The sequence below is a fragment of the Oryzias latipes genome, chromosome 19 (assembly GCF_002234675.1).
Source record: "Oryzias latipes chromosome 19, ASM223467v1".
In the NCBI taxonomy this organism is placed as follows: domain Eukaryota; kingdom Metazoa; phylum Chordata; class Actinopteri; order Beloniformes; family Adrianichthyidae; genus Oryzias; species Oryzias latipes.
The window spans coordinates 15490628-15518227 of NC_019877.2; the positions used below are offsets into that span (position 1 = coordinate 15490628).

General features: G+C 39.9%; 1 protein-coding gene across 2 annotated transcripts; it reads right to left on the bottom strand.

Moving 5' to 3' along the window:
• Positions 1 to 369: 369 nt before the first annotated feature.
• LOC101168498 (neurabin-2) lies at positions 370 to 26789 on the bottom strand. Of its 2 annotated transcripts, XM_023949443.1 has the most exons (11): positions 26665 to 26789; positions 25076 to 26568; positions 10166 to 10298; positions 8912 to 9032; positions 7736 to 7840; positions 6850 to 6982; positions 4788 to 4940; positions 4620 to 4673; positions 4296 to 4525; positions 4117 to 4222; positions 370 to 1605 (listed from the first exon to the last, which is right to left on the bottom strand). In XM_023949443.1, the coding sequence occupies exons 2-11, from the start codon at positions 26330 to 26332 to the stop codon at positions 1555 to 1557; spliced, it is 2343 nt and encodes a 780-aa protein (XP_023805211.1). In that variant the 5' UTR covers positions 26333 to 26568; positions 26665 to 26789; the 3' UTR covers positions 370 to 1554. The 2 variants fall into 2 exon arrangements, with proteins under 2 accessions (XP_023805211.1, XP_023805212.1); XM_023949444.1 differs by having other exon boundaries at positions 4126 to 4222; positions 25076 to 26769.
• Between the last annotated feature and the right edge of the window lie 811 nt (positions 26790 to 27600).

Below are 27600 nucleotides of genomic sequence, written 5' to 3' on the forward strand. Positions count from 1 at the left end.
CCATCTCAAATTTGATCCACACATTTTTAACATTGTGTAACTGTATTATAAAGAATTTATAACAACAAATTTTGCATTCTGTAACCCTTGTGCTATCCTAGGCACTTAAGCATTGGGAGTTGGGTCATCTAGACCCACTAGACTAGACAGTGCTCTGACCCTTTTTCTTCAATGATTTGTGATCTTCACTGATGTCCATGGATTACATGAAATCTTTCCACCTTTGTCATGGTAGGGAGAACACGTCAATGCAAGGGTGGGGTCATCTAAGATAGCACAAGGTATATAGTGTTAATATTGTGCAATCTGCAGGAAAACAAACTGCTGTAGTCTCTCCTGGCTTTAAAATAATAATAAAAAAACACCAAATTGATCTTCACTGATGACCATTTATTCCACAAAACATACAATGCAAAGCATGTGCACTGTACAAGCCTCAATATTATGAAAATAGTCATAACCATGCCTGTTTTTCATGTTTTTTTATTTCTTTTCACCCAGATCTACCTTTTACATAACTGATGCTCCAGTCAGTTTGTATCCTAAAAGCTCACATTTCCACCTTAACTACACCTTAAAAGGAACACCTTGAAGTCTTGAGTCATACAAACATACTGATTATAACAGGTTGCACATTTAATGTATGTGAAAAACCGGTAGAAACCTGGCAGTGTTTTCACCCCCCCATGTGTTTCAACATTGCTGGTTCTAGACTAAAAAGTTCCTTCTCCAGTTTTTGTAATGTTTCTTTTATCAGTAGTTCTAGCTATTATCAGTTACACAAGTCCTTAACATCTATCGGAGGAGAAAAGAGAAGTAGTTTATTTCTAAAGTTGGTCCTTGATCTGAAAGACGAGAAGTGAAACTGGAGGGTTGGTTGTAAAAAGGGAACACATCAGAAAGGTAGGCAGCTAGTGGTCGTCACGGTGACCCGCCATGAATGTAGGGTTACAGTTTGTACACTTAAAAAAAAAAAAAGAAGAAGAAGAAAAATAGAATGCCACCCTCGATTCTTCCGTCCACAGAAGCTCCTCCTTCATGTCTAGTGCAGTCTCGGTCCAATCAAATAAAATTTACAAGCCGCTCATGACTTTACATTATGATAAATGTTATACACAATAAAACTTTTTACAAACCGAACTGATAAACCACACAGTTTCACATCTGTACACAGAAAATAAGGTCACAGAGCTAGGCGAAAAAAAGAAAAAGGACTTTTGTTGTTTGGCAACTGAAGTAAACAGCTTGGTTTGTCACAAAACAAGAAAATTCTGGGCAAAAAATACGGAACTTTAAAAAATAAACATAAAAAAGAAATGAAAACATCTAAAGTTTAACCAATTCTGCATTCCAGATCGTAAAACTTTTCATAAATATTAAACAGAAAAACACGGTTTAAAAGGGTTTAGTGGTTAAACACGAGGCCTGAGGACACAGTTTGCGACCACCACGCTGGAGACAAAACATACCCTGCAGTTCAGTCTAAATACCATAACACTTCTGGTCGTTGGGGGATCATATGCAAATAAGGTGGGGGGGGGGGGGGGGGGGCTTTTATAGAGGTTCGGATTTCAGTTCCTCCACCCGGCACTCCAGATCGGCAACCTGAAAAAAACAAAAACAGTTCTGTAAGTTCAGGGAATAAAAAGCAGACAACTATAGGCAATATGTAACATATCTGCACATTAATAAACATGTCAGATCTACTAGCTAATTTTTGATCTGTTATAATTATTAAAAGGGGTCTAAAACCAGAGGCTTTATCCCTCCATTTGGCTTTGAAGAAACATGCTAAAAATGTAAAGAAATAACGGGCTTTTAGTTTGATAATTTGTTTAAGTTAAAAAGCTTTACTTTTGTTTAGGTTTTAAGAGGTCAGATAAACAAGCAAAATGATGGTAAAAAAGTTTATTGTTATTAGAATAAGTTGAAAGCATGTATTCTTATCTTCTACTGTCCAACAGTTGCAGTTCAGAGGCAAAAATCTGTTATAAAACATTGAATTGCATTTACAGATATAGATTAGGAATAAAGGCATTCTAAAACAATGTTGTAATATACACTGCTTAAAAAATTAAGGGAACACCTAAACAACTCAATGTTACTCCAAGTCAATCAGACTTCTTTGTAATCAATCTGTCCAATTAGGAAGCAACGCTGACCTACAATAGATTTCACATGTTTTTGTGCAAGTGGAATAGACAAGCGATCAGCAGGACACCTCCAACAACGGAGTGTGACCACAGAGAACTTCTCCGTCTTGATGTTTTCTGGCTGATGTTTTGGTGACCTTTGAATCACGACAGTGCCGTCACTCCAGTTGTACCATGAGACGGTGTCTACAACCCACACCACAGGCCCAAGAAGTGAAACTTATCCAGGAGGGCATTGTCAATGCGAGCAGTGGCAAGAAGATTTGCTGTATCTTTCAGCGTAGTATCCAGACCATGGAAGCGCTACGAGGAGACAGGCCAGCATATCAAAAGATGTGAAGGACCAACAACCCTGCATCAGGACCACTACCTCCTTCTTTGTGCAAGGAGAGACAGGAGCAATGCCAGAGCCCTGCAAAATGACCTCCAGCAGGTCACAAAGGTGCATGCGTCTGCTCAAACTGTTAAAAATAGACTACGAAGGCCTAAGTACGTACAACTCCCATGCAAGACATTTGGCATTTGCTACAGAACACCAAGATTGGCAAATTCGCCACTGGCGCTGTGTGCTCTTCACAGATGAAAGCAGGTTAACACTAAGCACATGTGACAGACATGACAGAGTCTGGAGACGCCGAGGAGAACATTCTGCTGCCTGCGGCATCGTACAACATGACTGGTTTGGCAGAGGGTCGGCAATGACTTGGGGTGGCATTTCTTTGGAGAGCCACACAGCTCTTCATGCTCTCACCAAAAGAGACCTGACTGCCATTAGGTACCGAAATGAGATTCTCAGACACCTTGTGAGATCATATGCTGGTTCCTCCTAATGCAAGACAATGCTGGACCTCATGTGGCTGCAGTGTTTTAGCAGTGTCTGCTAGGTGAAGGCATTGATGTAATAGACTTTCCCGCCCATTTCCCAGACCTGAATCCAAATGAGCACATCTGGGACATCATGTCTCGGCCCATCTGCCAATGGCAGGTTGCACCACTGACTGTCCAGGAATTGGCCTATGCTTTGGTCCAGGTGCGGGAGGAGATCCCCCAGAAGACCATCGTGTGGAGGCCACGCCCACAACTGAGCCTCATTTTGATTTGTTCCAAAGACATTACTTTAAAGCGTGTTTTTCCACTTTAATTTTGAGTTTGATTCCACATCCAGACCTCCATAGGTTAATCATTTCATTTTCATTAATAATATTTGGGAGGCTGTGTTGTCAGTGCATGCAACTGTGCAAAGACTAAAGCACTTAAAACGAATATTTCATTTGTTCAGGTATGCAGTTTCGGAGTGTTCCCTATATTTTTGAGCAGTGTATTTGACAATAAACAGGAAAAAAAGGAGGAGACCTTAAAGTTATAATGATTAAAATATGCCATGTTTAAACTGGCTTTCCTGCATTTTTTATTCAAGTAAATCTGCTACAGCAGAAGGATCTTACTTGACACTGTGTACATTTTATTTTGAAAGGACTGAAATAAAACACAGACATTTCATTTACAGTACTGTGTGATTGTGGTTTTACTTTTTCAGTTTTTAAAAAGCTACTAACAAATTATGATTAATAATGAACTATAATTAATAACACCAAGTTTAATTATTATAAAAATTGTTTGATGTGACACAAGAATGCAGAGTAAAAATTAAAATCACTTCTGAAAAAAATTAAAATAACGAAAGCTTGGCAAGAATGTTTTCCTTTAATGCAACACAAACTGTATGTCTCTTATTTGCATTTGGTGAGAATAAATATTTGCATAAAGTAGGTTTTTGGGAACTTTGGAAATCTGAATATGTTTCTTCAAATAAATTAAGAAATGGCTAACTAAGTAAAAATGTGATTAAATGAGGTTTAAAGACATGAATTGTATTTCTTTTTATTTGTTTGACCTGGATTCCACTTGCTAAATAAAAGCCTCTCTGTAGACAAATTACTCTTCAAGATCTAGTCTTCAGTACCTCTCCTACCTCCTCTTCCAGTTGTCCCGACTCCTCTTTCAGAAGGGAGGTCTCGGCTCCAGCTTGTGCACAACGCTGAGTCTCCTCCTTTAGATATTCGATTTCCCTTTGACACAAATTGAAAAGTTACCTTTTTGTCATATAACAATCAAACACTTAAAGCTTTGGGATAATCTTACTTCTGCTGATACTCCTTGATCATTCGCTTGGCTTTGCTGTATTTGCGCTCCAGCGCCTGATACTGAGCCTGTGTCTCCTTCAGGTGCTCGTCCACCGCCTGACACAGGCTCTGAGCTTCCATCCAGTAGCCTTCCAGCTTCTCCATCCGCTCCTTGTTCTCCTGCAGCGTCTGCTCCAGCTGGGCCTTATCCATGCGCCAGCGCTGCTTGTCCTGCTCCGCATGGTGCAGCTGTAGGGATAAAATCATACTTTAAATCATGTCCTCTTTTCAAATCACACTTTAACCTACAGGGGGTTTAAAGTAATCCTAAATGTTCTCCTACCTTCCTTTTCAGCTGCTGGATCTCAGCTTGGGTCACAGCATGTTTTATTTGAAGCTTTGGCAACAAAAGACAAAGAAAATAACTTTAAATACCTGTGAGAATGTTAGATACATCAGTATTTTTTTAATTACAGTTGACACATTCTACTTAAAGCGCATCGTTTCACACCTCTTTGTATTTATGGGCCAGTTTCTCTGGATCCGTCTCCAGAGGCGAAATGTCCTCGTTCTCTGCCAAGTCAAAAACCTCAATGGCGTTGGGATATGGTGGACTGGTCTCCTCATCCTCATCCTCTTCCTCATCTGTGCCATATTCAGCTCCCTACAGTAAAAAAGAAGGTGTGTTCATGGGCAATAATCCATCATTGAATATGCGCTAAGGGAAAACAATATCAGATACTTGGATAAAAATAAGCATTCAACAAGCATTCAACATCTTAGTTCTGTGCACTGACACAAAATTGCCACTAGATGGTGCTACAAGTACAGATGATTTAAGCACACAAAAGCTCTTCTGGAGCCACACAAACTTCTGTTTTTGAGGCTTAGAAATCGATTTTATAATCCTAAAGTGAAGCTAAGGACAAAATATAGGCTAAAAGGAGTTTATTTTACGGTTGTGATTTCGTCATGCCAACTTTTAAAATTTCTTAGATTTTTATTTAAAAACCTTTGAGAATGAACCTTTGAGTCTGCTGCAAAAATTCAATTTAATTTCATCTTATTCAGTATATCAGATTCCCACTCTGCAAGCTTTCCCAGACACAGATTTTTGTCCCAAGTGATGAAATTATAAAACAGACAGGTTTTTAGAATTATGCCATCCTCTGAGAATTTCCCCTTAAATTCCTGTAAAAAGAAGAATTGATTCACGATGATGTCTTTACAATAACATCCTAAAAATTTTAAAAGTTCAGAAAGGAATTAGGGTTTCCTAAGCAGAAGTCTTTATGCAGAAGAGCAGAACAATGATTCCAAACTGCTTTTATTTAAAAATGTGTATAGAAAGTGAGAACAGATTCAGTTTGTATTTGTTGTCCTCTTCTATTTAACTTAATATTTTGAGTTAAGAGCAGAAAACTAATGCAACAGAAGGGTTTGTCAGTAAGGACTTTCCTCTAAGAAAAGAGTAAGGACTTTCCTCTAAGAAAAGCAAGAAGTTAAAAAACAAGCTTGAAAATTGTATTTTGTGCCATTCCAAAGTGCTATACAAAAAGCCTCCAATAGTTTAGGAAATTAATTTATTAATTAATATTAGCCAGTTTTCTAACAGTATTTTAAAATACATTCCAAATTGCAAAAGCAGAAAGACAAGGAATCACGAGATTTTCATGTACTATTTTGGTGTTTTTTTTTTTTACATTTTAAAGACCCACTCTGATGAAAATGGTGTTTTTTAACTTGTTTTTGTGGCATTTTCCCATGATGGAGGACATGTCTAAAGAAAATAATCTTAAAATTGCATTTCTGAGAATTTCTTGATTTAAATCATTGTGAATCAACAACATCCATGTATGTTTTTGTTTTCCTCGTCTGAGCTGGACTCTGCCTCTAAACTGTACAGCTGAATAACTCTAATATTGCTCCCCGTTTTTGTTACACCGGTATGGTTAGGTTAAGGGTGTGAGAGGCTGTAAGCTAGCAGGAGAGAGTGTTAATAGATGGATGATGGGACGGTAGCAGATTTGCTCTGGTTCCGCTCACAACTCGGAGGGAAATATCTGATGAACTACTGTCACTCTGCAGAAACTATGTCCTAGCGGGAGAGTTTGAACAGAAAGTTGACAGCTATGGGTGACAGTAAGTGGGGGCGGGGTTACTCCGCACCAACAGCCCCTCTACAACTCAGAGGTGAATTTCGAATGGATTACTGTCACACTGCAGAAACTATGTCCTAGAAACAGCACGTTTTTTTTATTTGGACTTAAAAACAGCATAATCCTGATTAAAAGACCACTGAGAAAACTTTAACAACAGACAAAAAGATCATTGGAGTGGGATTTTAAATGTAGTAATTCTATTTAAAACATCTAAATAATTACTTTTGATTAGTACTTATATTGTATTCCTAATATTAATAAAGTTGCCTTTGAGGTTCTTCCTACTTTGATGAAGTTTTTTTTCTCTTAATTTGTCTGGAGTAGTTTTGCGAACATTTTCTCTTTAGCCAAGACAAGTTTGAGATGTTTTTGCAGCATTTTCTTTTCTTTTTTTTTTTTTTGGTGACTGACCTCTTGCTCATCCATGTACTGATTGTACCGCTGCTCCATCATCTCTCTCTGCCAGCGCTCCTGCTCCAGCGTCTGCTGGATCAGCTGGGCCACCTCACTCTGTTCTCCTGGCTTTTCTCGTCCGATCACGAACCTGCATGAAGCATCAATCTGTCTGACTCTAAACTCAAAATTTGATGACATTTAAATCTACAGAAAAAGAAAAAAAAACTCTGCCTCCTTTCAGTTTCCGTTGGTTTTTAGGGGTATTTAAACAAACACTTCCTGTCAACCTGATGTCCTTCACTAACAGATTTGAGCTGCGTTACTCTTCATCACTACAGCAGATTCATCAACAAAAGGTCTGTGATCTTCAAACTCCTTAACAATTATCCTCACAGAGCAGACCACTAAACCCTGAATTATGAATGAGTTCAGGTTACAAAAGGAGCACGCAGGAAAAGCCTGCGTCACTCAGACGCCATAAAGCAAAGGCTGAAAATAGACATGTGGCATTTAGAAATGATGCTGTGGATGGCAGTAGTGTTTGCTGCTGATAACGGTGTTTTCTTTGGCTCCAGAGTGTTTTCTTAAGGCTCTTTTCAGAGCGAAAAAGAAGGAGTTCCTAAGTGCGGAAGGGTGCAATCATGATGACCCTGTGAGACAAAGGATAAAAATCTCAAATCTGGTGGACAGAAAAGGAAGGATGTGGTTAAAGTCGTCTTGCGTGTCAGGAAGGATACTGCTCGACATCTCAAAAGAAAATTTGAAATACATTGCAAACTGAAGCCTCTATAAAAAAACATGAGGCTATATTTTAATTTGAAATTACTTTTATTTGAAATAAAATAAAGTATTTTAAAACAGAGTTAAAGAAAACCAAAAAAAACTTCAATGTAATTCTTACTTGACTGTTCCTGAGGTGTTCCTGAGTACAGAGGCAGCAAAATTCTGGGTGACCCCCACCAAACTGGTTCCGTCCACCTCCACAATCAGGTCATTCACCTGGATCCTGCAGAAACCATTCACAGAATAAAAAAACACAGTTTTAATCTTGTAATCTTTTATATACCGTAATTCTCGGACTATAAGCCGCTACTTTTTTCCTGCGCTCACAGCCCTGCGGCTTATTCAGTGACGCGGCTAATTTATGGATTTTCTTGGTGGCCGCCATGTACGGACTTTCGGATTCAGTGAATGGTTTGAATTCTTTATCTAACAGCAACCACAAGTCATTTGTTTTTCAACAAACTAAGCAGCCAAACAGCATGGATGTCACTTCAGGTCTTAGACACTTCAGTCATGGTTCAAAAAACGAAACACGCATGCCCGGCCGCATCCCAGAATCCTTTGGTGCCGTTAGACCCAACGTGCACGTGATCGCCGCTACAATATGATGCAGCTTTCAAGTTAAAAGCAGCGTGAAAAAATCCACCATCACCAACGGGATTGGAAAAGCCGGTCGGCTGCGTGACGGAGAGAACATACTCAGAGATTCCATCTCTGAGTATTTCTTAATTGAAATTGATTGGTAATCAGGAGCAGACAAAAAAAATGCCATTTCAAAAGCTTGTAGGTGTGACGTAAAAACCTACGATGGCCAGCCACAAGCTCCCTGCTCCGCTCCATCCACTTGTAGATGACTAGATCCATGTGCGTCTTTGTTTTCCTTGTCTGAGCTGACATCTGGCTCATAACTTTATGGCTGGTTAGCTTCAATATTGCTTGCCATTTTTGTTGCACCGGTAGTGTTAGGTTGGGGTTGTAAGGGGCTGTAAGCTAGCGGGGGAGAGTGTAAACAGATGGATGATGGGAAGAGAGTGGGCTTTCTCCATGCCAACAGTCCTGGTCACAACTCAGAGGTGAATTTCTAAACAACTCCTGCCGCTCTGCAGAAACTCTGTGCTAGAAAATGACTCCGATTTTTTTAGTTTCGGCTATAAACGGCATAATCAAATTTAAAAAACCATTGGGAACCCTTTTAGGACGGGTCAAAAGATGATCGGAGTCTGACTTTTAGTTTTCTGACCTTCTGTTAGGTCCCACAGTTAAACCAGCACTCCAACATCCACTGTAAACTCACCTTCCATCTCTATGTGCTGCTCCCCCGTCTGTTACAGTCTTGACGAAGATGCCCAGTTTCTCCAGGCCCATATCAGCCCCTGCACCCATGCCGATGATACTGATGCCCAGGCCATCGCTATCTGAAAAAAAACAATGAACTATCACTGCTGCACAGGGTTAAAGGGCTTTTGGAAGTTTACCTGGATTTATCATCAGGTCAGGTCTCTGGAGTGTAAAAACTTCAATTCCACTGCTTATGGAAAAGTTCTCTTTGCAACTTTAGACATGTTCTCCTATGTTTTAGCTGACACCGATTTTTTTTGTAATGTGGTTATAGTGGCCAGAGTACCATGAAATCTCTGATCTTATCATATGCATTCCCGTTATAGACTGCAACATGAACTTATGGTTAAAAAGCCCTTTGCCTTTTTACACACAGCAGTCCTGATTCCGCGATACATGATCAAGCACTCTAATACACTAATCTTGTATAAAATAACTATGGAAAAAAGATTGAGGCCACTGGAAAATAAAAAAGAAAAGTAAAAAAGATCTATAACAGCAAACTATGACTTGTTTTTCTCAACTCTACTCTGAGGAACAAGTTTGAAAAAAAAAAAGTTAGAAAACCAACTGTCAAAACGTTCATAATTTAGAAATTTACATCAACATTCATGACCCAAAAAAGTCAAATTTCAGAAAAATAAATAACCCAAGATTTATGATTTTAGTAAAAAATGAAATTCTAACTGAAGCTCAAATTCTGAGAAAAACAGTAAGAATTCAAATAAAAAAGAAAAGCCGCAAAAACAACCGTCAAAATCATCAAACTTCAGAAATTTGCATCACCATCTAAGAGGAAAAAATGTAAATATTAGTAAATAATATGTAGAAAAACTACTAACTTGCAATTTCAGTACAATTATCACCAAACCTCAAATTCTAAAAATAAAAGAATAAAAAAGTGATTGAGCCTTTTTCTAAGTCTCGATCACAGTATATTAAATGGCAAATGTGGATTATTTGCTTAATTTTCTTTTATGTGAAATAATGTTGGCATTTAAGGATAAGAAATTTGTACCAGAATCCTTAAGCTGACCTGATGCGAGTCAGATGGAGGCATCCAAATGCTACACTGCTGTAAAAACATTACCAGTCCCTTACTTGTCTCAGTAAAATAATTTTTCCAAACGCTAGAGACTCAAAATGACAAATATCTTTTAAACCTTTGCACAATGAGGTGTCTCATTTAAGGAGATTTTAGCTTTAGTACCTTTCTCTAGCTCCACAGGGAACAGGTCCAGCCTCTCCACCCTCTTCTCCAATTCATATTCAGCTGATGCGGCCATGGGATCCACATCCTCATTACGCCTGTCATAGTCCTCGTTGGGATAGGTGGCAAATACCTGAACAAGCAGAAAAAGAGAGGAAAACACTGAAAATCACATTTATGTATCTTACAGCTTTAAGTGTCTTTCTTATAAGTAGTAGGAAATGTCCTAATACTTCCAAATATATATTAAAGATATGGTACATGCACCATTATAAGACTTTAAACTGCTGTTGTGGTTGATTACTTTTCAAAAGCAGGTTCCTTTTTTTTGGTAAAATGTACTGAATATCATAACACTGCAATGTCATGGTGGCATTTCTGTAATTGGAGGTTATGGTAAAATGGGACCATTCAGTTCACAAAATAACTGATAAAAAACTTCATTGGGATGAACCCAAAGAAACATGAAACCTTTGATCCACTAATGTGTATCCTGCATTGCACAATAATCTGAGAAAGGGAGCATAGATGATCTCTGAAGAAAAAAAAATACAGTTTCTAAAAATTCTTACTTAAAAAAAATAGGACTCTTTTGTTCCATTTAGGGTCTAAAAAGTCCCTCCTTCATTTATTTCTAACAAAGTATCTGCAAATCCATCCAACCTTAAACCGTTCCTGTTCACTATTAAGCTCTGATAAGTTTTGGTCTTTGACTTAAGTTTGGATACTTTTAAATCCTGCATCAAGTGATGATTTGAGTCATAAAAAAAGAATATAAATTTCCAATTTCATCCACACTGTGGGTAGAAGACACAAGAAAATGTGTCTGACAGAACTATACAATTGAAATGTAAAAGAAATTTAAAGCAATAGCAAGATTAGTGCATAGATTAAATGCAGTAAGAGGCCTGCTTTACGCAGATTTCTGCTATGCAAAATAGCAAAAAAATAAAGTAGTTTTATTGAAGAGCATGTGTTGCACAGTGATGAAACCCAGAAGGGAGAAGAACTGAAAGTGGAATGCAAAAGAGGCAGATTCTTTATGAGATGTGGTTGGATTCAAGATTATTCGACAAAGCTGCAAAGACATGGCTGAAACTGGTGGCCTTTTTTTTTTTGCAAAATTGTGACCACAAAATTAAAAAAAAGTTTTTAAATGCCAATTTCAATTCCTGAAATCCACTCAAGCTACCATATGTAAAAAAACAAAAAAAACAATGAAAGACGTGTTTGATCTATTAATAAAGCTACTGCTCTCACCCCTACTTTAAAAAGTACTTTTCACATAAAACTCAAAGTAGTGAAACAAGGCATCAAAGAAGCAGATGCTATTTTTGGAAACTGCTAAAGCTGTTACAGTCTATTGGAAGTTGTTGGGATTCGAGCTGATATCCATAATTTCATTTCTGGTTTGATTATGACTGACCACCATTGCTCATGCAGACATAATGAAATTCAATTTCATTGTTTCAACACACAGCCACAGTCTCTTCTCCAGACCTCTGAGGCATATCATTTCACAGTGGTAACCAAACATTCAGGGGAAAAAGAAGAAGAAAAAATCAATCACAGCCACTGGGAGCTGCTTTCATGAAGACAGAGGACTCTGTTTGGAGGGCTCAACTTCCCACATTCTCCCTGGTCTAACAGCATGATGGTTTACATAACCTCCTCCAGCATGCTAATGGAGGCCTTGCAGGTGCTGTTCACACAAACCCACACTCGTGCGGAGCGAGTTGAATCTTTAAGAGCCTCGTTTTCAGTCTCCTGAGGTGATTGTGTATGCAGCCCCTCATGCTCACCACTAGCTGCACTAATTCAGAGCCAGAACTTTCCCTTGACAATCTTACTTCATCAAAGTTGCTCCTGAAACCATTTTGCCCCAAAACCAATCAGAGAAATACATGGTACTTGTGCAAAAACATTGTACAAATAGCTATAGCATCAAGCTGCTTTAGGCATCTGACCCATTTTTTATTTTGCTACAATATGACAAAACTTTCTTGTTGTTGAGGCCCTCTGCTAAATGATCCTTAGGTTGCAGCCCAGTGATTCCTGTATTTTCCACACTGTAAGGCACACTGGATTACAAGGCACACCGTCAATGAACTTATGTCATATATAGGAAGCACCAAGCTATAAGTTACATTAAACGAGAGAAAGAAAATCAGAGATAAGTCAGTCAGTCAGACTGTGTTTACAGTAACTTGACCTGTTTTTAACACCCTAAATCTTAGCCACGTTATCATATTTACAATACCAATATCTCTAAAACTGAGTCAGTGACTACGCTTACTCCAAACCTTGTTAGTAACACGTAAAAAAACAGTCCCCGCTACACGTTAGCTGCAAATATCATATTTACAATAACACCCAACTCCTAAACAGAAGAGACTGACATTTTAATAGAGTGCCATGCACTTCTCAAAATCGCCTAGAGATCACTGAAGCACAACCAGAATCAATCTACATAAAAGGTGCTCCAAATAATAAGGGGCACCGTTATTGTTTAAAATAATGAAGGATTTCAAGTACGCCGTATGGTGCATAAAAATACAGTACTCTAACACTACTGTAATTTTTTAAAGGATGAAGAGATTCACTGTAAACAAAAGTTTAAATAAGCATAAACTACATACAGGTGATGTACTTCTATTTAAAAACAATTTGTTACCTTTTTACTTGGCTAATAAAGCAAAATCAATTTGAAAAGGCCTTTCTTTTTAACCTAAGGCTATAGAGTTTTTTAAATTTCAAATAGGACTAATGTGGCTAAAAGAATTCTAAATTGCTTACTGCAGCTGGGCCTGCAACAGTATGTCAACAAATGCTTCAGTTTACTGGAAGTGATCACATGAGCAGAACAGACTGGCTTTTGATTTAGATTACCTTAGAACTCAGCGGGATTACCCAGAATGTGGATTAAAGAAGATGCATCGTTTCCAACACAAGTAGCAGCATGCAAAAACAGCAACAAGCAGCATAAACCAGTGCAGTGCCTCACTTGTGGCTCCTGAACCCCTCATGCTACAAACATATAGTTGCAATAAAATCATTATGGCAATGAAAACAAGCAACTACAATCAGGTGCTTGTCCTGCCTGGCATTTAAGACCAAAGGACAAGCTCAGGACTGGTGTCCTCTTTGGAGACCAGGAAAAAGTATCTCTGCCTAGACCTAACGCTTTCCCTTCCAGTTGTAGGATTTTTGGCCCTCATTATGTGCAATGATCCCACTCAGGGTGGACAGTGCAATTGGGATCTTGCATGATGTAACCTCTGACCTGACTTAAGCATGTATAGATTAACTCTGCGAATGGTGACGTGGATGCCTTTGGAAGGTAAACATTGGGATTAAAGGCAGTGTGGTGGAAGGGGGGGTGGGCGCCCAAGGGGGGCTGGTCTGCGTTGTTCCAGTTGTGGCAGATAGTAGGTCAAAAGGAGCCAACAGATGGCCAGGAAACTCCCTTCCTCCCTCCCTCCCTCTCCCTTAGCCACCAGTCGCCCGGGATGTCCTACAAAAGCTCTGTAGAGCCATTCACCAGCCAACAGATTGCGGCTGTGACGTCAAAGAGCACACGCATTTGTGATGGGTATTAGAAGCGCTGACAACTACCATTTTACAATGGAGGTGATGTTAAAAGGAGATAGCTAAATGATACAGCTGCTTTGGAATCCTCTGATCTAGTGAAGAGAGGTTGCAACATGATGGATGGCCTTCTTGCTGTGACTGGATTGCAAACTGCAGCTTGAAAACTAGCACTAACGCCCATGTTCCACTGTTAACACTTGCTTTTTAACTACTGTACTGTTTCCTCCTTCAAATTAAATCTTATTTTGTGTTTCACCAATAAAATGAATAAATGCCGTCTAAAAAAAAAGTAGTAAAGGAGCATGTCAACCTGATTTTCACAAGCTGATTCTCTCCTAAATAGAAAGTAGAGCTGGGCGATAAAATGTTAATTAAAAAGATCGCGATATAACTTTTTCTCGACAGACTTTTATTTTGAAGAGCCCGATATTAACTCTATCAGAAGCTGCTAACCTAAATGAAACGTATTGGGGAACCTGTGAAATGTGTTTTGCAGAACATCGGAGCATCTCATTTTCTGCTTTTATTGAAACTAATAAATTGAAAAAAATGCTAAATATTTTTTGGGAAATACGATGGAATTTATGAAAACTTGAAAACATTAGATGCATTTTCTTAGTAATCTGAAAAAAACAGTTGCATCATGTTCCTTCGGTGAATCTGTTATGTTTAAAGTATGATAGGAATTTTTGTTTTTAAATCTAAAGGAGATGATTACACATTTCTCTTATGATTAGGAAATAGCTGCTTTTTTTTTCATGCTTACATTATGTTAATCAGAATGCTTTGATTAGATGTCACAGTTAAACTGTAGGGATGTTGCCACACTGATGCGTCATTCCATCTTTACAATGATGGCTTTTATAAGTAATTAATGCATAGTCTGTGTATTTTTTAGCGTATTTGATCGTATATGACTCTTTGCACAGCATGGACAGCATGGTAAAATCAGTGCCGAAGAACTGTGTGGTGTGAACATGGTCACATGTTCACATGAACATGAACATCCTCACTTGTTCACACCGCCCTCGGCAATGGACATTCAAGCAACCATGTTCAATGAAAAGTCAAAGTATACATGCGCAAATGTGCATTTCAGGCTTCCTCATTCAAAACTGTCACGTGAAGCTTTGCACATTTTAAGACCGTTTTCAGGATTTACATACAAAACGCACAGCCATTGAACGGGCATTCAAAGTTAAACCAAGTGGACCTTTGACCAATCTGGAATTTGGATTTGGTGGCGACGCATGGACGATGTCCCTTTTAATTAACCAAAGTGAAAATTACTCATGAAGAAGAAATTTATAATTGCGGTTTGCTCCCGGCCAGAATTATATGACACCAGTTCTTTCATTTATCGTAATACAGTTGTGAAAGAAAAAGCCTGGAGCAAGATTCACAAGATTTGCACCACTTCAACGTTGCGCACCAAGCCACAACTGTAGGTGGAGGACATGGGTAAGTAAACAGTAGATAAAGAAAAAGAAAAACACCATGAGCCAAATGTGTGTTCAAGAACCAGCGTTTTGTGCATTCTTTAACACTCATCACATGCCTACTTTGAATGTGACTCTAAAGTTGAGTGCAAGTTGCACATGTTTTCAGTAATGACATTTAACATTAATGTACCTTATGCTTCAATAGCAGTTTGTTTCACTTTTGAGATAGAACGTGCCCCCAGTAGATTCAATTCATACCTACTTTTTGTGCAGTTGCAGTAATTAAAGCTCATTTTAGTGAAAAAAGTAGACGACAGCTGTGTTGAAATTTAACGCATTTTGTTCTTTGAGGACTGTCTTTCAGTTACAAGTGGTTGTTTGGTAAAAGCATTTTTTGTGCACAAAAGCTTCAGCCTAGAAGTTAAAGATCGGACACTTTAATCAATGCAAAGTTATTACAGAGGTCAGAAGAAAATAAGTGACAGCTTTTAACCATTAAAAACTAAAGCTTTAGCGCCAGTGTTTATGTTCTTGCAACTACTGTAACTCTTCAACAGATTACGCAATTTACCTGATTTCAGCCCATTCTGTCATAGAGAAAATCGAGGTTATGGCAAAATGTAACATAACTAAAATAAAGTGTTGGATATCTTTGCAAAGCCCATATGAAAAGCCACTTTTCTCCTAGCCAGAATCAGCTGAATAAGTTGTTGGGTTGAAGAGTTACGGTACATTGAAGAGCGTGTGTTCTTTAGTGTTGCTAGCGACATCTCCAGTCTTAAAAGGTTAAAAAACAACAACTGAGGTCAAAGCGTAACACTTTTCTGTCTCTTTTGTGTATCTTAGAACTGTTGAGGAAAAAAAAAACCTTAGAAGTAAACTCAACTTGTGTATTTGTGCATTGTTATGGGGGTGCACGAATATAAAGAATCCCCAGAAGCGATGTTTAAAACTTTAGGGTTAGGTCTAAAATGTATTATATAAATCTTAACAGCAAACTACCATTTTAAGAATAATACATTTTAAATAAGGACTTCTATTTAAAAGAAAAAACGTTCCCCATCCCAGTCAGGGCCTGACGTAACCATTACCAGCGTCTGCAATTTTTTTTTGACAGGATGATGACAGGCTAATGAAAACCAAAAAGGCACAGAGAGTAGGATGTGGTTCGTCGCAGTAACCTGAGCGAGCGGGTGCACAACACAAATGCTTACAACCCACCCCTGCAGGACTGAGAAGTGGGACAGCATGACCTTGCTGATAATCTGTCTGGTCTTCGGCCCCTCCTGGTTGTGAGTAATGCACTGCATGAGATGCTCCAGGCCTGCTGAGTCTAACGCAACAGACAGTTTGAGGATACTGTGACATATGGCTACTTTTTTGGAGTGGGGGGCTATTTCACTGACCTACGCAATAAACCCAAACCACCAAAAATGACATGCAAGGGTCCAATATTAGTAACCTTCATATTCTAAACATTCCTTACTAGCCTTATATGTGATTTTACCAAGTAGAAGCCTCTATCATTCCTGGAGTTTCTGAAATGGGGTCCTTCCTAGACTGCAGTTGCATAATGCCAAAGACAAAGAGGGGGTAAATAAATTGTGAGTGGAAGTCAGGTAATGAGTGATCAAGGTGATGCTGCCGTATGAGGAATCAAATCGGATTATTTTTGGTTTGAATAGACTGCATCACAAATCCAATAGGGATTATCTCTTTTTAAAAATCAAAAAAAGCTTTTTTCATAGGAAGAATAACTGAAGAACAAAAATTTACCAAAACGCTCAATCCAAAACTGGATTCCTTTTCTTTTTTTTTTTTTAAACATAGCTAGTGTAAACAAATGTGGCCGCAAACAAACAAGCTATAAAAATAAATAAGAAATGAGAGGCAGCTTCCTGAGCAAAGGAGGCGGCTGCTAAAAGCGTGGAGAGTGTGTGACGCTAACAAAGCGGCTATTTATACAAACTGTGGCAGCCTGGTGACAAAGAGCGAAGGGGATAGAAGAGAGAGCCAGACAAAAAGAGTCAGGAGGAGCAAACACTCGAGTCTGCTGTGGACTGTCCCCAAAGCAGAGCTGCTGTTTAGCCATTTTGCGATGATGGAGACAGACAGACAGACAGAGCTCTGTGCAAAATGGGGACAGTGAATGACGTGCAGCCATTCCAGTGCCTTCACACCAGCAGACTGACATTTTACAAGAAGCAACATTGTTGAACAGAGAGGGGGAAATATGCACTAAAAATGGACACTTCCTGTTTGGAAGAGGAAAAACACAACCAAGCAACAGTTCAACTCGAAAGCCAGCAGTTTTCCAGTGCCATAACGACGCCACTCCCATTTGATCTCACACCCCTGCTGTTGCATCAGTCTCCAATCTAACAAGGGGTCACTCTGAGGATAAAGGAACTCCATTAGGGGTTATTCTGCAATGTTGACTACATCCAAAACAAATCCAGCCAATTAAAGGCAATCAGTTAGGAATTTTTATGGAGGTATTTTTCTTCCTACTATGGAAGGATCAGACCTGACCAGAATAAAATAATGTGTTTATCATAAATTCTGTCTATTTCCCAAAAAATATTTAGCATTTTCTCAATTTATTAGTTTCAATAAAAGTCAATTTTAACTAAGTATCAGAATATCAGATATTCTAATGCTGCTGTTTTTGCATTAATCACATGTACCTGTACTGGTGCTGCAGGTTTTTGGGTTGTCCATGGTTGTCGTAGAGAGGAGCGGCTGCATCTTAATGCGAATGTAGGTGTGTCTTTCAGTTCCCTTGTGGCTTATGCAGCCTTCTTAAAGGATGTCAAGAAAATGGAACGCACAATTGTGGTAAATGTGCTGTGAAGTATTTGTAAGGATAATGCAAGTTGCAAGCACCTATGACATACAGGTGACACTTGTACCCTTACGCAACACTCTAGTCTTTAATACGGTGCACTCACTGTCTCCTTTACTGACTGCATGCTAATACTGCACACACGTAGGACGCCCACACAAACTATGCTCCAATTGTCTAATTTCCACATTTCTAACGGACTGCTTACAAGAAGCACACACTTATTACCTGAACAGCATTGATATGCCCTTTGCTCAGTACGCAAGTTGTAGGGAGGTTGTTTCAAAAACACAAAATCTGTATGACGCAGCTGCATCTCGCCTACTTCACCCTTACTTACCCGTAGTTTAAGGGTAGACCTGCAGAATAAATCACAATATTGTTGGCGCGATATCAAGCTGTGCAATACGCATATCGCAAAAGACGGCGAAAATCACAATAACTGGTAACCTTAACTGTGCTAAAACAATCTTATGGCAGCTTGAAGTATTTAACGAATCAAATAAATCCCATTATGCATTTGACCAATCGGATGGAGTCCTTCACGTTATTGACCAATTGGATGGACTGCTTTTATGTTAGATGTTCCCCCCTTCTATGTAGATGATGGTCATTTGGAGTATCATTTTTAAACTGTTAAACTGTTGCAGTGAAATGGAAATTATCTTTTTGGTTGTTTTGCTATTTGTTCATGTACCACAAGTTATATCGTCATTGCAATATTGATCACCAATATCGCATATGGCAAGTTTTCCTCATATCGTGCAGCCCTATTTAAGGGTATATTCAGACTGAACACATTTGGTCCGCTTAAAGTGAATCAGAGTTTCTTTCCCCTGATAATTCAGAAGAAATTTCCAGTTTAAATACACCCGAAGTGTTCAGCAGGACCTTAAAATTTTATGCAAGCCACCTGCGTGCCCCATACAGCTCAGCCCATTTTTTGCCCATCTATAGCCCGTACCGCCCACAGCAGGAGTTGTGACTGAGGCATTTCATGGGTTTTTCCTTTTCCTGGAAAAACACGAATAGGTACCGCACTTATATCAGTCCATTAAAGGTTAATATTCTCATCACAATAGATCCATAAAGCCATTTTTAGTTGGCAATTTTTAAAAGGCTTTTGACCATACAGACAATACCTACAATCCTTTGTATGTACAAAATACATCTGTGGATCCATTTATCACATAAAATTTAATTCAAAGTTGTTATTATTACTATCCTACTGATTGTACTTGTAGAATTATTACTTTTCAGGGAGCATTTCGGCAAAACCATTAAAAGCTGCAGGAGATATTAAAGGAGTAAAAATTATGATTAGAATTGCTCTTTTAGTGGTTTTAATAGAGAGACATTCTTCAGCAATCAAGAAAATTCATATTTAGTCTTGGACATTTTAATTGACACTTTTATAGATTAATATTTTTTAAAGCTTATTGCAATGAACAACAAGAGACAACACCAATGCTCTTAATACATCCAAGTTCCAACAACTATAATTTCATGAGATGTTTTCTTATTTCCTGTGATGCCTTCTACCATCATTTCATCTTTTTAATATATGAACACTAAGGAGAAATGCTTTTAACATTTGTTCTTTTACTCACAAATGTTTTAAGGTGTTTGAAATGAGATCTTTTTAGTGCTTATTCAGTCAAATGAAAAAAGGGTTAATTCCTTTCTACACTAACCAGTGCTTATTTTGATGACATAAGTATGGCTGAAGACATACTGGACATTTGCAACATGTGTCTGCACAAATTCCAAACCTTAATTGTACAAATATTTGGTTTGAGTTTTAAAAAATAACAAAATTTAAAACATTGCAAAGACTATATTGCAAATGTTATTCATGTTTTGTTGCCAACCTTCAGCTCAAAAACCCTTTCAGACTCACATATAGCTATTGTTTAAAAAATTTCCCTAACATTAGATCATTTAAAGACCCTCTCCGATGAAAATGGTGTTTTAGGCATTTAAAACATTTTTTTTCTGGTGGAAGAATATACAGAAAACGATCTCAAAATTGCATTTTTGAGCATTTCTTTATTCAAATTGTTGTGAATCAGGAGAAGCCGAAATAATGCGGAATAGTATGCGAAATAATATAAAGTTCTTAATTGTGATGTAGAAAACACGGTGGGTGAGTCACAAGCTCCCTGCTCCATTCTGTTTCATCCACTTGAATATGACTAGAACCATGTGGGCCAGCTAGGGTTTGTAAGATAGCGGGGGAGAGTGTAAACAGAGAGCGCTCAGTAACAAGGGAGGGAAGGGGGCGGGGCTGCTCCACCCCAACAGTCCCACCCACAACTCAGAGGCAAATATCTAAGAACTCCTGCTCTGCAGAAACTATGTTTTAGAAAATGACACAGATTTTTTTTTTACTTTGGCTAAAAACGGCATAACCACACTTAATGACCCCTTGGGCCACTTTTCCAATAGATCAAATGCTGATCTGAGTGTGACTTTAAAAACTCCCTCAAAATATTTTACTGAAAGAAATCCATTAAGTTACAACTTCTTTTAGTGGGAAATTACACAATATGTGGAACAACTCAGTTCTGTGATGAAGATCTATGAAAACGAACTGTGACTACCGGTAATTTGAAATAAGAATGAGAATCTAATATTCCAGAAGAGCAGCTGTTGTGCAATAAACGTGAAGCTGCATTCACACTGGGTATGTGACATGCACATTTAGCCTATGGTGTTCACACTGGACGAGAAAAAAGGGGCTTCTTCTTCTTTTGCTATTGTTGACTAGCGCATGTCCACCAACTACAGTTGGAGAAGGCTTGGTGTGAAATGTCGAAGCGGTGCAAATCTCGCCAATCGTGCTCCAGGCTGTTTTTTTCACAGTTCTATTCTGATATGTAGAAGACTTGGTGTTATATAATTCCGGCCGGGCACAAACCGCAATTAGTTATTTCTCCTTCATGACCAATGTTCAAACAGTTCGCACTACCAGGAATTAAAAGGGATGCCATCCATACGTCACTGCCAAATCCGAGGCATAGCGACGTGTAAACACAAGAGTTTTGAACACGGAAGCCAGAAATGCACATATGTGTGCCCACATACATAGACTTTTCATTGGAAAAAGTCGCTTGAACGTGCGTTGCCGAGGGTGATGCGAACATAACTTGAGCAAATTCTATTAAAAAAAAGTCTGGCAGATATGGACGATATCAGGATCCTGCACACCAATAATCCGTTTTTTTTTAGGAGTTTTTCCTTACCGCGAAGGAGGGTCCAAGGGCAGGGATGCCAGTTTAGCTTAGTCTGTTAGTTCAATTTAGTATTTTCCTATTGCACTCTATGTATTCATGATCCTTTTGAGTTTATGTTTCACTTTTTCAAATACCGATACGAAGCCCATCGAGACGACTGTTGTTGTGAATTTGGGCAATACAAATAAAATTGAATTGAATTGAATTAATCTCATTGACAATAATCTAATTTGGGGTTTTTAACCGATACTTTGTGCATATGAATTTTTGAAATAGTTTTGCTCTTTTTAATATGAGCTGTATGCAAACTGATCATTGATTAAGAAAGAACAGCCAAGCGAAGACACCAGTTTTGCAGTTCGGACACCAAAGGACCAGTCTCAGAGTGTAAGCATAGTTGTTTTCACCAAACATTCAAAAACAAACTGAAATTTGTGCTCTAAATTTCTACAAGAGGACAAATTCTTATGAAATCTGAAAGTGAACCGTGTCATATCAACCAGGGTTTTTAAGGGTCCGATTTCTGTGGTGCACGCGTCAAATCTGATGGTACTCCCAGTTAGGATTTTATAGAAAAATGGCTCATTTTTAATGTTTATGGTAGACTTTTACAAACCATTCAAGTCCTGTGGCTTCAAACATGCCATCATTTCCACACCATATTTTCAAATGGTGCTTTTTTTGTGCTTGGTTTTCCCCATAATTTGGCCAGTTAGAAACACATTATTTTTTAAAGATTCTGTGGTGCATTCTTCCATAATGCACGAGACTAGCAATAGCCAGGAATAAGAGCCTTCTATACAAGCCATTCTTGTGTAGTCTGTAATTATGCGGTCAACAACTTTAACCCTTACTGTGCTAATTAAAGGATGATCAGGATTACAAGTGACTCCTGGGTTTTTCTAGTTTCTTTGAAGACTGCACAGCCAGAATATGGTGTGAACTTGTCATGACATTCTATGATAGGAAGATTAACGATGACAATGATTTTTTTTTTTACACAGAATAATCTTTCTTATCTAAAATGATGAAAAAATTATGTTGCTAGCCTTTACAAATTGCACAAAACTGCTTATTCCCTTAGATGATGATTTGATTAATCAAGTGTATTTAATTAGCAACAGTTGGGTGCTACTCCTCTTCTTCACTACTGTGACAGGTCACATGACAAACACAAATATACCTACTACTTAGAACTTTCAAAGCTAAGACATATTCACAGAATATTAAACAAAACAATTTTTTTTTTTTTTATTATTCAATAAACGATTTCAGTCCCACTCTAATCAGCTTTGAAACTATTGGAAAAGTGTTCCCAGTTGTCTTTTAATCATGATTATGCTGTTTTTAGTCAAAATAATATAAAATAAAAACCTGTTAAGCTTGCTGTCATTTTCTGAGTTCATTAGAAATGTGCCTCTAAGTTGTGGGGGGACTGTTGGCGTGGAGCAACCCCATCCCTATACCCTTCCTTGTTACTAAAGGCCCGTACACACCGGGACGAATATTCGCCAGGCGTTATTCGCCAGCGTTTTTCGCCACGTTTTTTGTGTTCACACCCAGGCGATTTTCGCTGACGATGAGTGGAGTGAACATGCAATTTCATTCCCTGACATTAGATGGCGCTTAATGTAAAACAGAAATACTCCTGTACACAAGGTGGCGCTGCGCAACTTTACGCTTCTTAAAGTCGCTTTTCACTCAGAAGAAGAGAGCAAGTATTTACACGCTTGTCAGAATCAAACAAAGAAAACATGACTATTTCAAGCACCAGTAGCTCCAACTGGTGCTTGGTTCGGGGATATTTTAGAATGTCCGTCATTATTGCTTCGCGGCAGTGTAGACGCTACTTGGCGTCTATCTTCTTCGCTGGTATGTGTGCTCAGCAAGGCAGTTTTGTGTTTGAGCGCCCCCAAGTTGTGTTTTACTGTAACTTCAGAAGCTCCAGACACGTGAGCAAAAGCGCCATTCTCATTGGTCGAGTAGATTTCGACGCGACGCGTCGAAAAAAAAAACGAACCCGAGGCGTTTTTTTTTTTTTTGACGCTTTAACGCGTGGCGTTTTTTCGCGTCGGTGTGCACACTCTCGTTGGTGCCCTTTGTTTAGTCACGAGGCGTTAAACGTCGGCGAAAATCGCCGGCGAAATTCGTCCCGGTGTGAACAGGCCTTAAGAGTTTTTCCTTTGTCACGCAACAACCACGCACTACTGTTGAAAGTCTTGCGAGACCTATGCAAGACCCTCAAGCTAACATTAGCAGTTCAACAAAAATGGCAAGTAATTTTGGAGCTATCCAGCCGTACAGTTTGGAGCCAGATGCCAGCTCGGACAGGAAAACAAAGAACTACATGAATGGAGTGGAGGAGGGAGCAGGGATCACAAATACGATCTTTTTCAAACTGTATTTTTTCGACTGCTCCTGATTCACAACAATTTGAAAGTAAATACTCAGAAATGCAATTTTAAGCCTAATTTTTTTTTACATGTCCTCAATTCTCAGATAAATACCACAAGAACATAAAAACACCTACAACACAATTGGACTGAGTCTTTTAGATGCTGCTTTCAGATTTTTATCGTACATTCAATTTTTTTCTTGTCAAAAACCGACTAAAATACTGTAACTGGGCACTTCTAGATAAAGAGCAGCCAGGAAAAGAAGAACAAGAGCAACTTTTGACTCGAGTTTCCATGATAAAGGACAGGAGTGCCTAGTCACTGGAGAGAAATGGCATTCTGTGCGAGGAAATGCGTGTGATGTGCAGTGTCAGGTCCCACTTTGTCTGACAGGCGTCTCTGCGTGCTTGAAAAGCTCGAGGGCAGAGCACAGCAAAAGCGGAGCCAGTGAGCTTCGTGCTGCTCTCCAGATCATTACACCCCAGCAGAAACAGAGACGCTGTGAATCAGCTCCTCCTCGTCTGGCCCTTCTCTGTCGTCTCAGTGGTCCAAGAAGGAGATCACAGCCTTTTTTTCTCACTTGATGTGTCAAAAATTCCTAAACACTCCACTCCAGTATCCTTAAGACTACACCACGTCTCTAAAATCTGCCCCTTTGCAAGTCAATGTAGCTGTTTATGGATGCAGCTTCTGCTGTGGTTCACATTTGCATCATTGCATTTCAGGTGTTGTGTCAGCTGCGCAGTCAGAATGCACCTCTATTAGGTGGAGGGAGGATGTGAAGGAAGCAAACCAAAATGTCAGCAGTGAAAGGAGCTGAGGGAGTTAATTAAAAAGGCTGACAAAGGCACTATGACTGTTGAGCTGCATATAACCTCTAAGGTCTGAGGTCTAATACCTTAAAGTCCCTGGCCGAGCATTGGGGAAAAAAAACGTTCCCAGCGGCCTTTCAATTATAATTATGATGGTTTTAGCCAAAAACCTGTGTCGTTCTGTAGGACATTGGTGCAGAGCGGCAGTATAAATTCACCTTTGAGTTGTAAGCGGAGTAAGTCTTCTTCTACTTCCCATCATTCATTGGTGAAATCAAATCAAAATACCAGCTCGGACGAGGAGAACGAAGACGTACATGGATTTAGTCATCTGCAAGTGGATGCATCATAATGGAGTGGAGCAAAGAGATTGCAGCTTGCTGTTGTAACTTCTACGTCACACCTGAAAGCTTTTTCCAACTGCAGTTTTTTATCTATACTCACTCAGAAATGCCATTTTGAGCTTAATTGTTTTGATATGAGAAAAATGCCACAAGAACATGGTAAAAACACAGAATAACAGGACAGGTCTTTAACAGGATATGAATCCAACTGCACCAACGTGACAGATGTTCCTCGTGTTCTCACCTTGATGGGCTCTGTGCTGAAGCGGATCTTCCTCGAAGGAGGTGGGTCCTCCTCCACATTCAGCCCAGGAATCTCCACACAGCTGGACTCTGGCTCGTATCGGTCATCCTCCTCATCATCTTCCTCCTCCTCCTCCTCCTCCTCCTTCTGGCTTCCCTCAAAGTCCTCCCCCATAGCATTACAGGTGCTGTTATCAACTGAATGGTCATCTCTGACAGTCCTGTCTTCCTCCACCCCTGCATCCTTCACCTCCTGCCTTTCAGCAGCAGGTCCTCCATTTTCCATGCGAGTGTCACCTTGAAGTGTTGTGCAGCCGGATTTCTCCTCACCTTTCGCCTCACTCCGTAAAACTGTTTGGTCTCCCACCTGACCAAGAAGTTCATCACTTTGGCCTCCATTTATGCTATCAGATGGGGGCGTCACCCTCCCTATGTGGCCCCTTGATGGCCCCTCTTGGCCTTTCTGATTGCTTATCTCTCCCTTCTCCTGGTTACCAGATGCAAAGACCCTTTTGGTGATTATCTTTGAGTTCAACACGCCCACCTTGGCGCTGACCCCCCGAGAGGGGAGCGGCGGCGTGGAGGACAGGCGGTGGAGGTTGTTCCGGAGCTCGGCCGCGCGTTCAAACACGGCGCTGAGTTGGCTGACCGTGGGGGACACAGCGTCACTGGTGTCCAAGCTGTCCAGGGACTCGGTGCTGCCGTTGAAGCGCGACACCACATCCAGCCGGCCCTCCTGAAAGCCGGAGGCCTTGTCCGTCTTCAGCAGGACCCTGGTGGTGGCCAGCTTCTCCTGCTGCTGCCTCTCCTCGAAGATGCGCCGGGTCTCCTGCAGCTTGGAGTAGCTCGGTGACGAGGCCCGCTGGTGCCCGTTGTCCGGTTTGGGGTCGAATTTGCTGACTCGCTCGGACACGGTTGATCCGAGCTTCAGCAGGGCGCTGTGGTCCACGTTCTCGTTCAGGCTGCCGGCTCTGGGGAGGGACAGGCGCACGGATTTGTCCGCGTTCCTCGCGCCGTCCTCCCCCTCCGCATCGGCCGGGGACGTGGTTTGCATCTGCTGGAACATGTTCTTGATCCGGTGCACGTTAGAGCCGTACCTCCGGCCCCGGGGACCCTCCTGCAGGTCTCCGTTTGCGGCATTGTCTTTGACGGGCTTCAGGGCCTGCATCCCCGCCTCGTACGCGTTCCTGTGCGGGGATGGGCTTCGGAGCGTGGAGCCCGAGCCGGTGCTCTTGGATGTGGGTTCGGTCTTCATCATGGTCAGTCACGCGTGGGCATGTCTCCCTAACTCCCACGGGCAAATCTTTAGCATCCACCAGAAAGGTGGCGCCCGGGCTGGACCAGCAGAGGGTTTGAAACCCAAACAACAGCTTGCATTAAAGGCCCTCCGCGTCTCCGCGCTGCAATTCCTTTCTAGTGCTGCAGCAGAGAAAGTGAGCACGATGCATCTGTCATTAGCACGCTCACACTTGCACCAACGGGCGCGCGGCCGTCCTAGAAAAATGCATTAGTCATTAAAATAAATTTGCACAGAAAAACAGACTAGGGATGTGAGGCGGATTTAAGCTCAACTGACGACAGATTGCTTACGTTTAATCCCTTTTTATAGGCAGCATCATTTTGATCTCCTCATTCTGGGAGCTTCAGATTTCTGGTCCTCTAGCAGCGGCAGACCGCTGCTGCTGCATGGCGGGGGAGAAGGATCCCGGGTCCGTGTGCCCGTCGACTTATTAATCCACCTGAATTTTTAAAGACCAACTCCATTGAAAATCATGTTTTTTGTGTAATTTTAACATGTTCTTGTAGCCAAAGTATCCCTGCTCTGCTCCATTACAGACAAATAGATCAAAACCCATGTACATCTTCATTTTTCTCGTCTGAGCTGATATCTGGCTCAAAATTGTACGGCTGTGTATCTCCAATATTGTTCACCATTTTTGTTGCACTGATAAAGTTAGGTTGGGATTGTGATGGGTTGTAAAATAGCGGGAATGTAAACAAAAGGTTGATGCAGTGGAAGCTTACTTCACCCCAACAGTACTGCCAACAACTTATTGGTGAATTTCTAATGAATTACTCTCACTTTGCAGAAACTTTGCCCTAGAAAACGACACAGCAACGACACACGAAAAGCATAATCACAATTTAAAGACCCCTGGGAACGCTTTTACAATAGATCCAAAGATGATTGGAGTGGCATTTTGAAATAAAACTAGTGTTCTTTTTTCCTTTTCTTATTCCTTTAATTCTTTTTATTTATGGGGTCAACTTATATATTGTAAATCCATACATAGCCTGTTTATAAATAAATACTCAATTCTTCAAGACCCCTCAAAAAAAGGAGAAAGCATCAGAAAATTGTCATTTTTATGTTTTTGGTTTTTTTTGGAATTGTTTTCGGTCAAATTAAGCAAAGCAATAATTAATAACATAAGGTGAATCTGTTGTTACCATATATGTACATTCATTATTTTGCAAAAACAAAGAGTTAATTGTGAGGCAGTATTAGAGTCCCCTTTGATTAAA

Excerpts from the sequence above, each read along its gene's own strand:
- LOC101168498 (XM_023949443.1), bottom strand. The coding sequence starts at position 26,332 with ATGATGAAGACCGAACCCACATCCAAGAGCACCGGCTCGGGCTCCACG. Across the intron at positions 4,941-6,849 it reads AGTACATGGATGAGCAAGAG|GGAGCTGAATATGGCACAGA; the intron begins GTCAGTCACCAA and ends TTTTTACTGTAG. Across the intron at positions 4,223-4,295 it reads ATCAAGGAGTATCAGCAGAA|GGAAATCGAATATCTAAAGG; the intron begins GTAAGATTATCC and ends TTTGTGTCAAAG.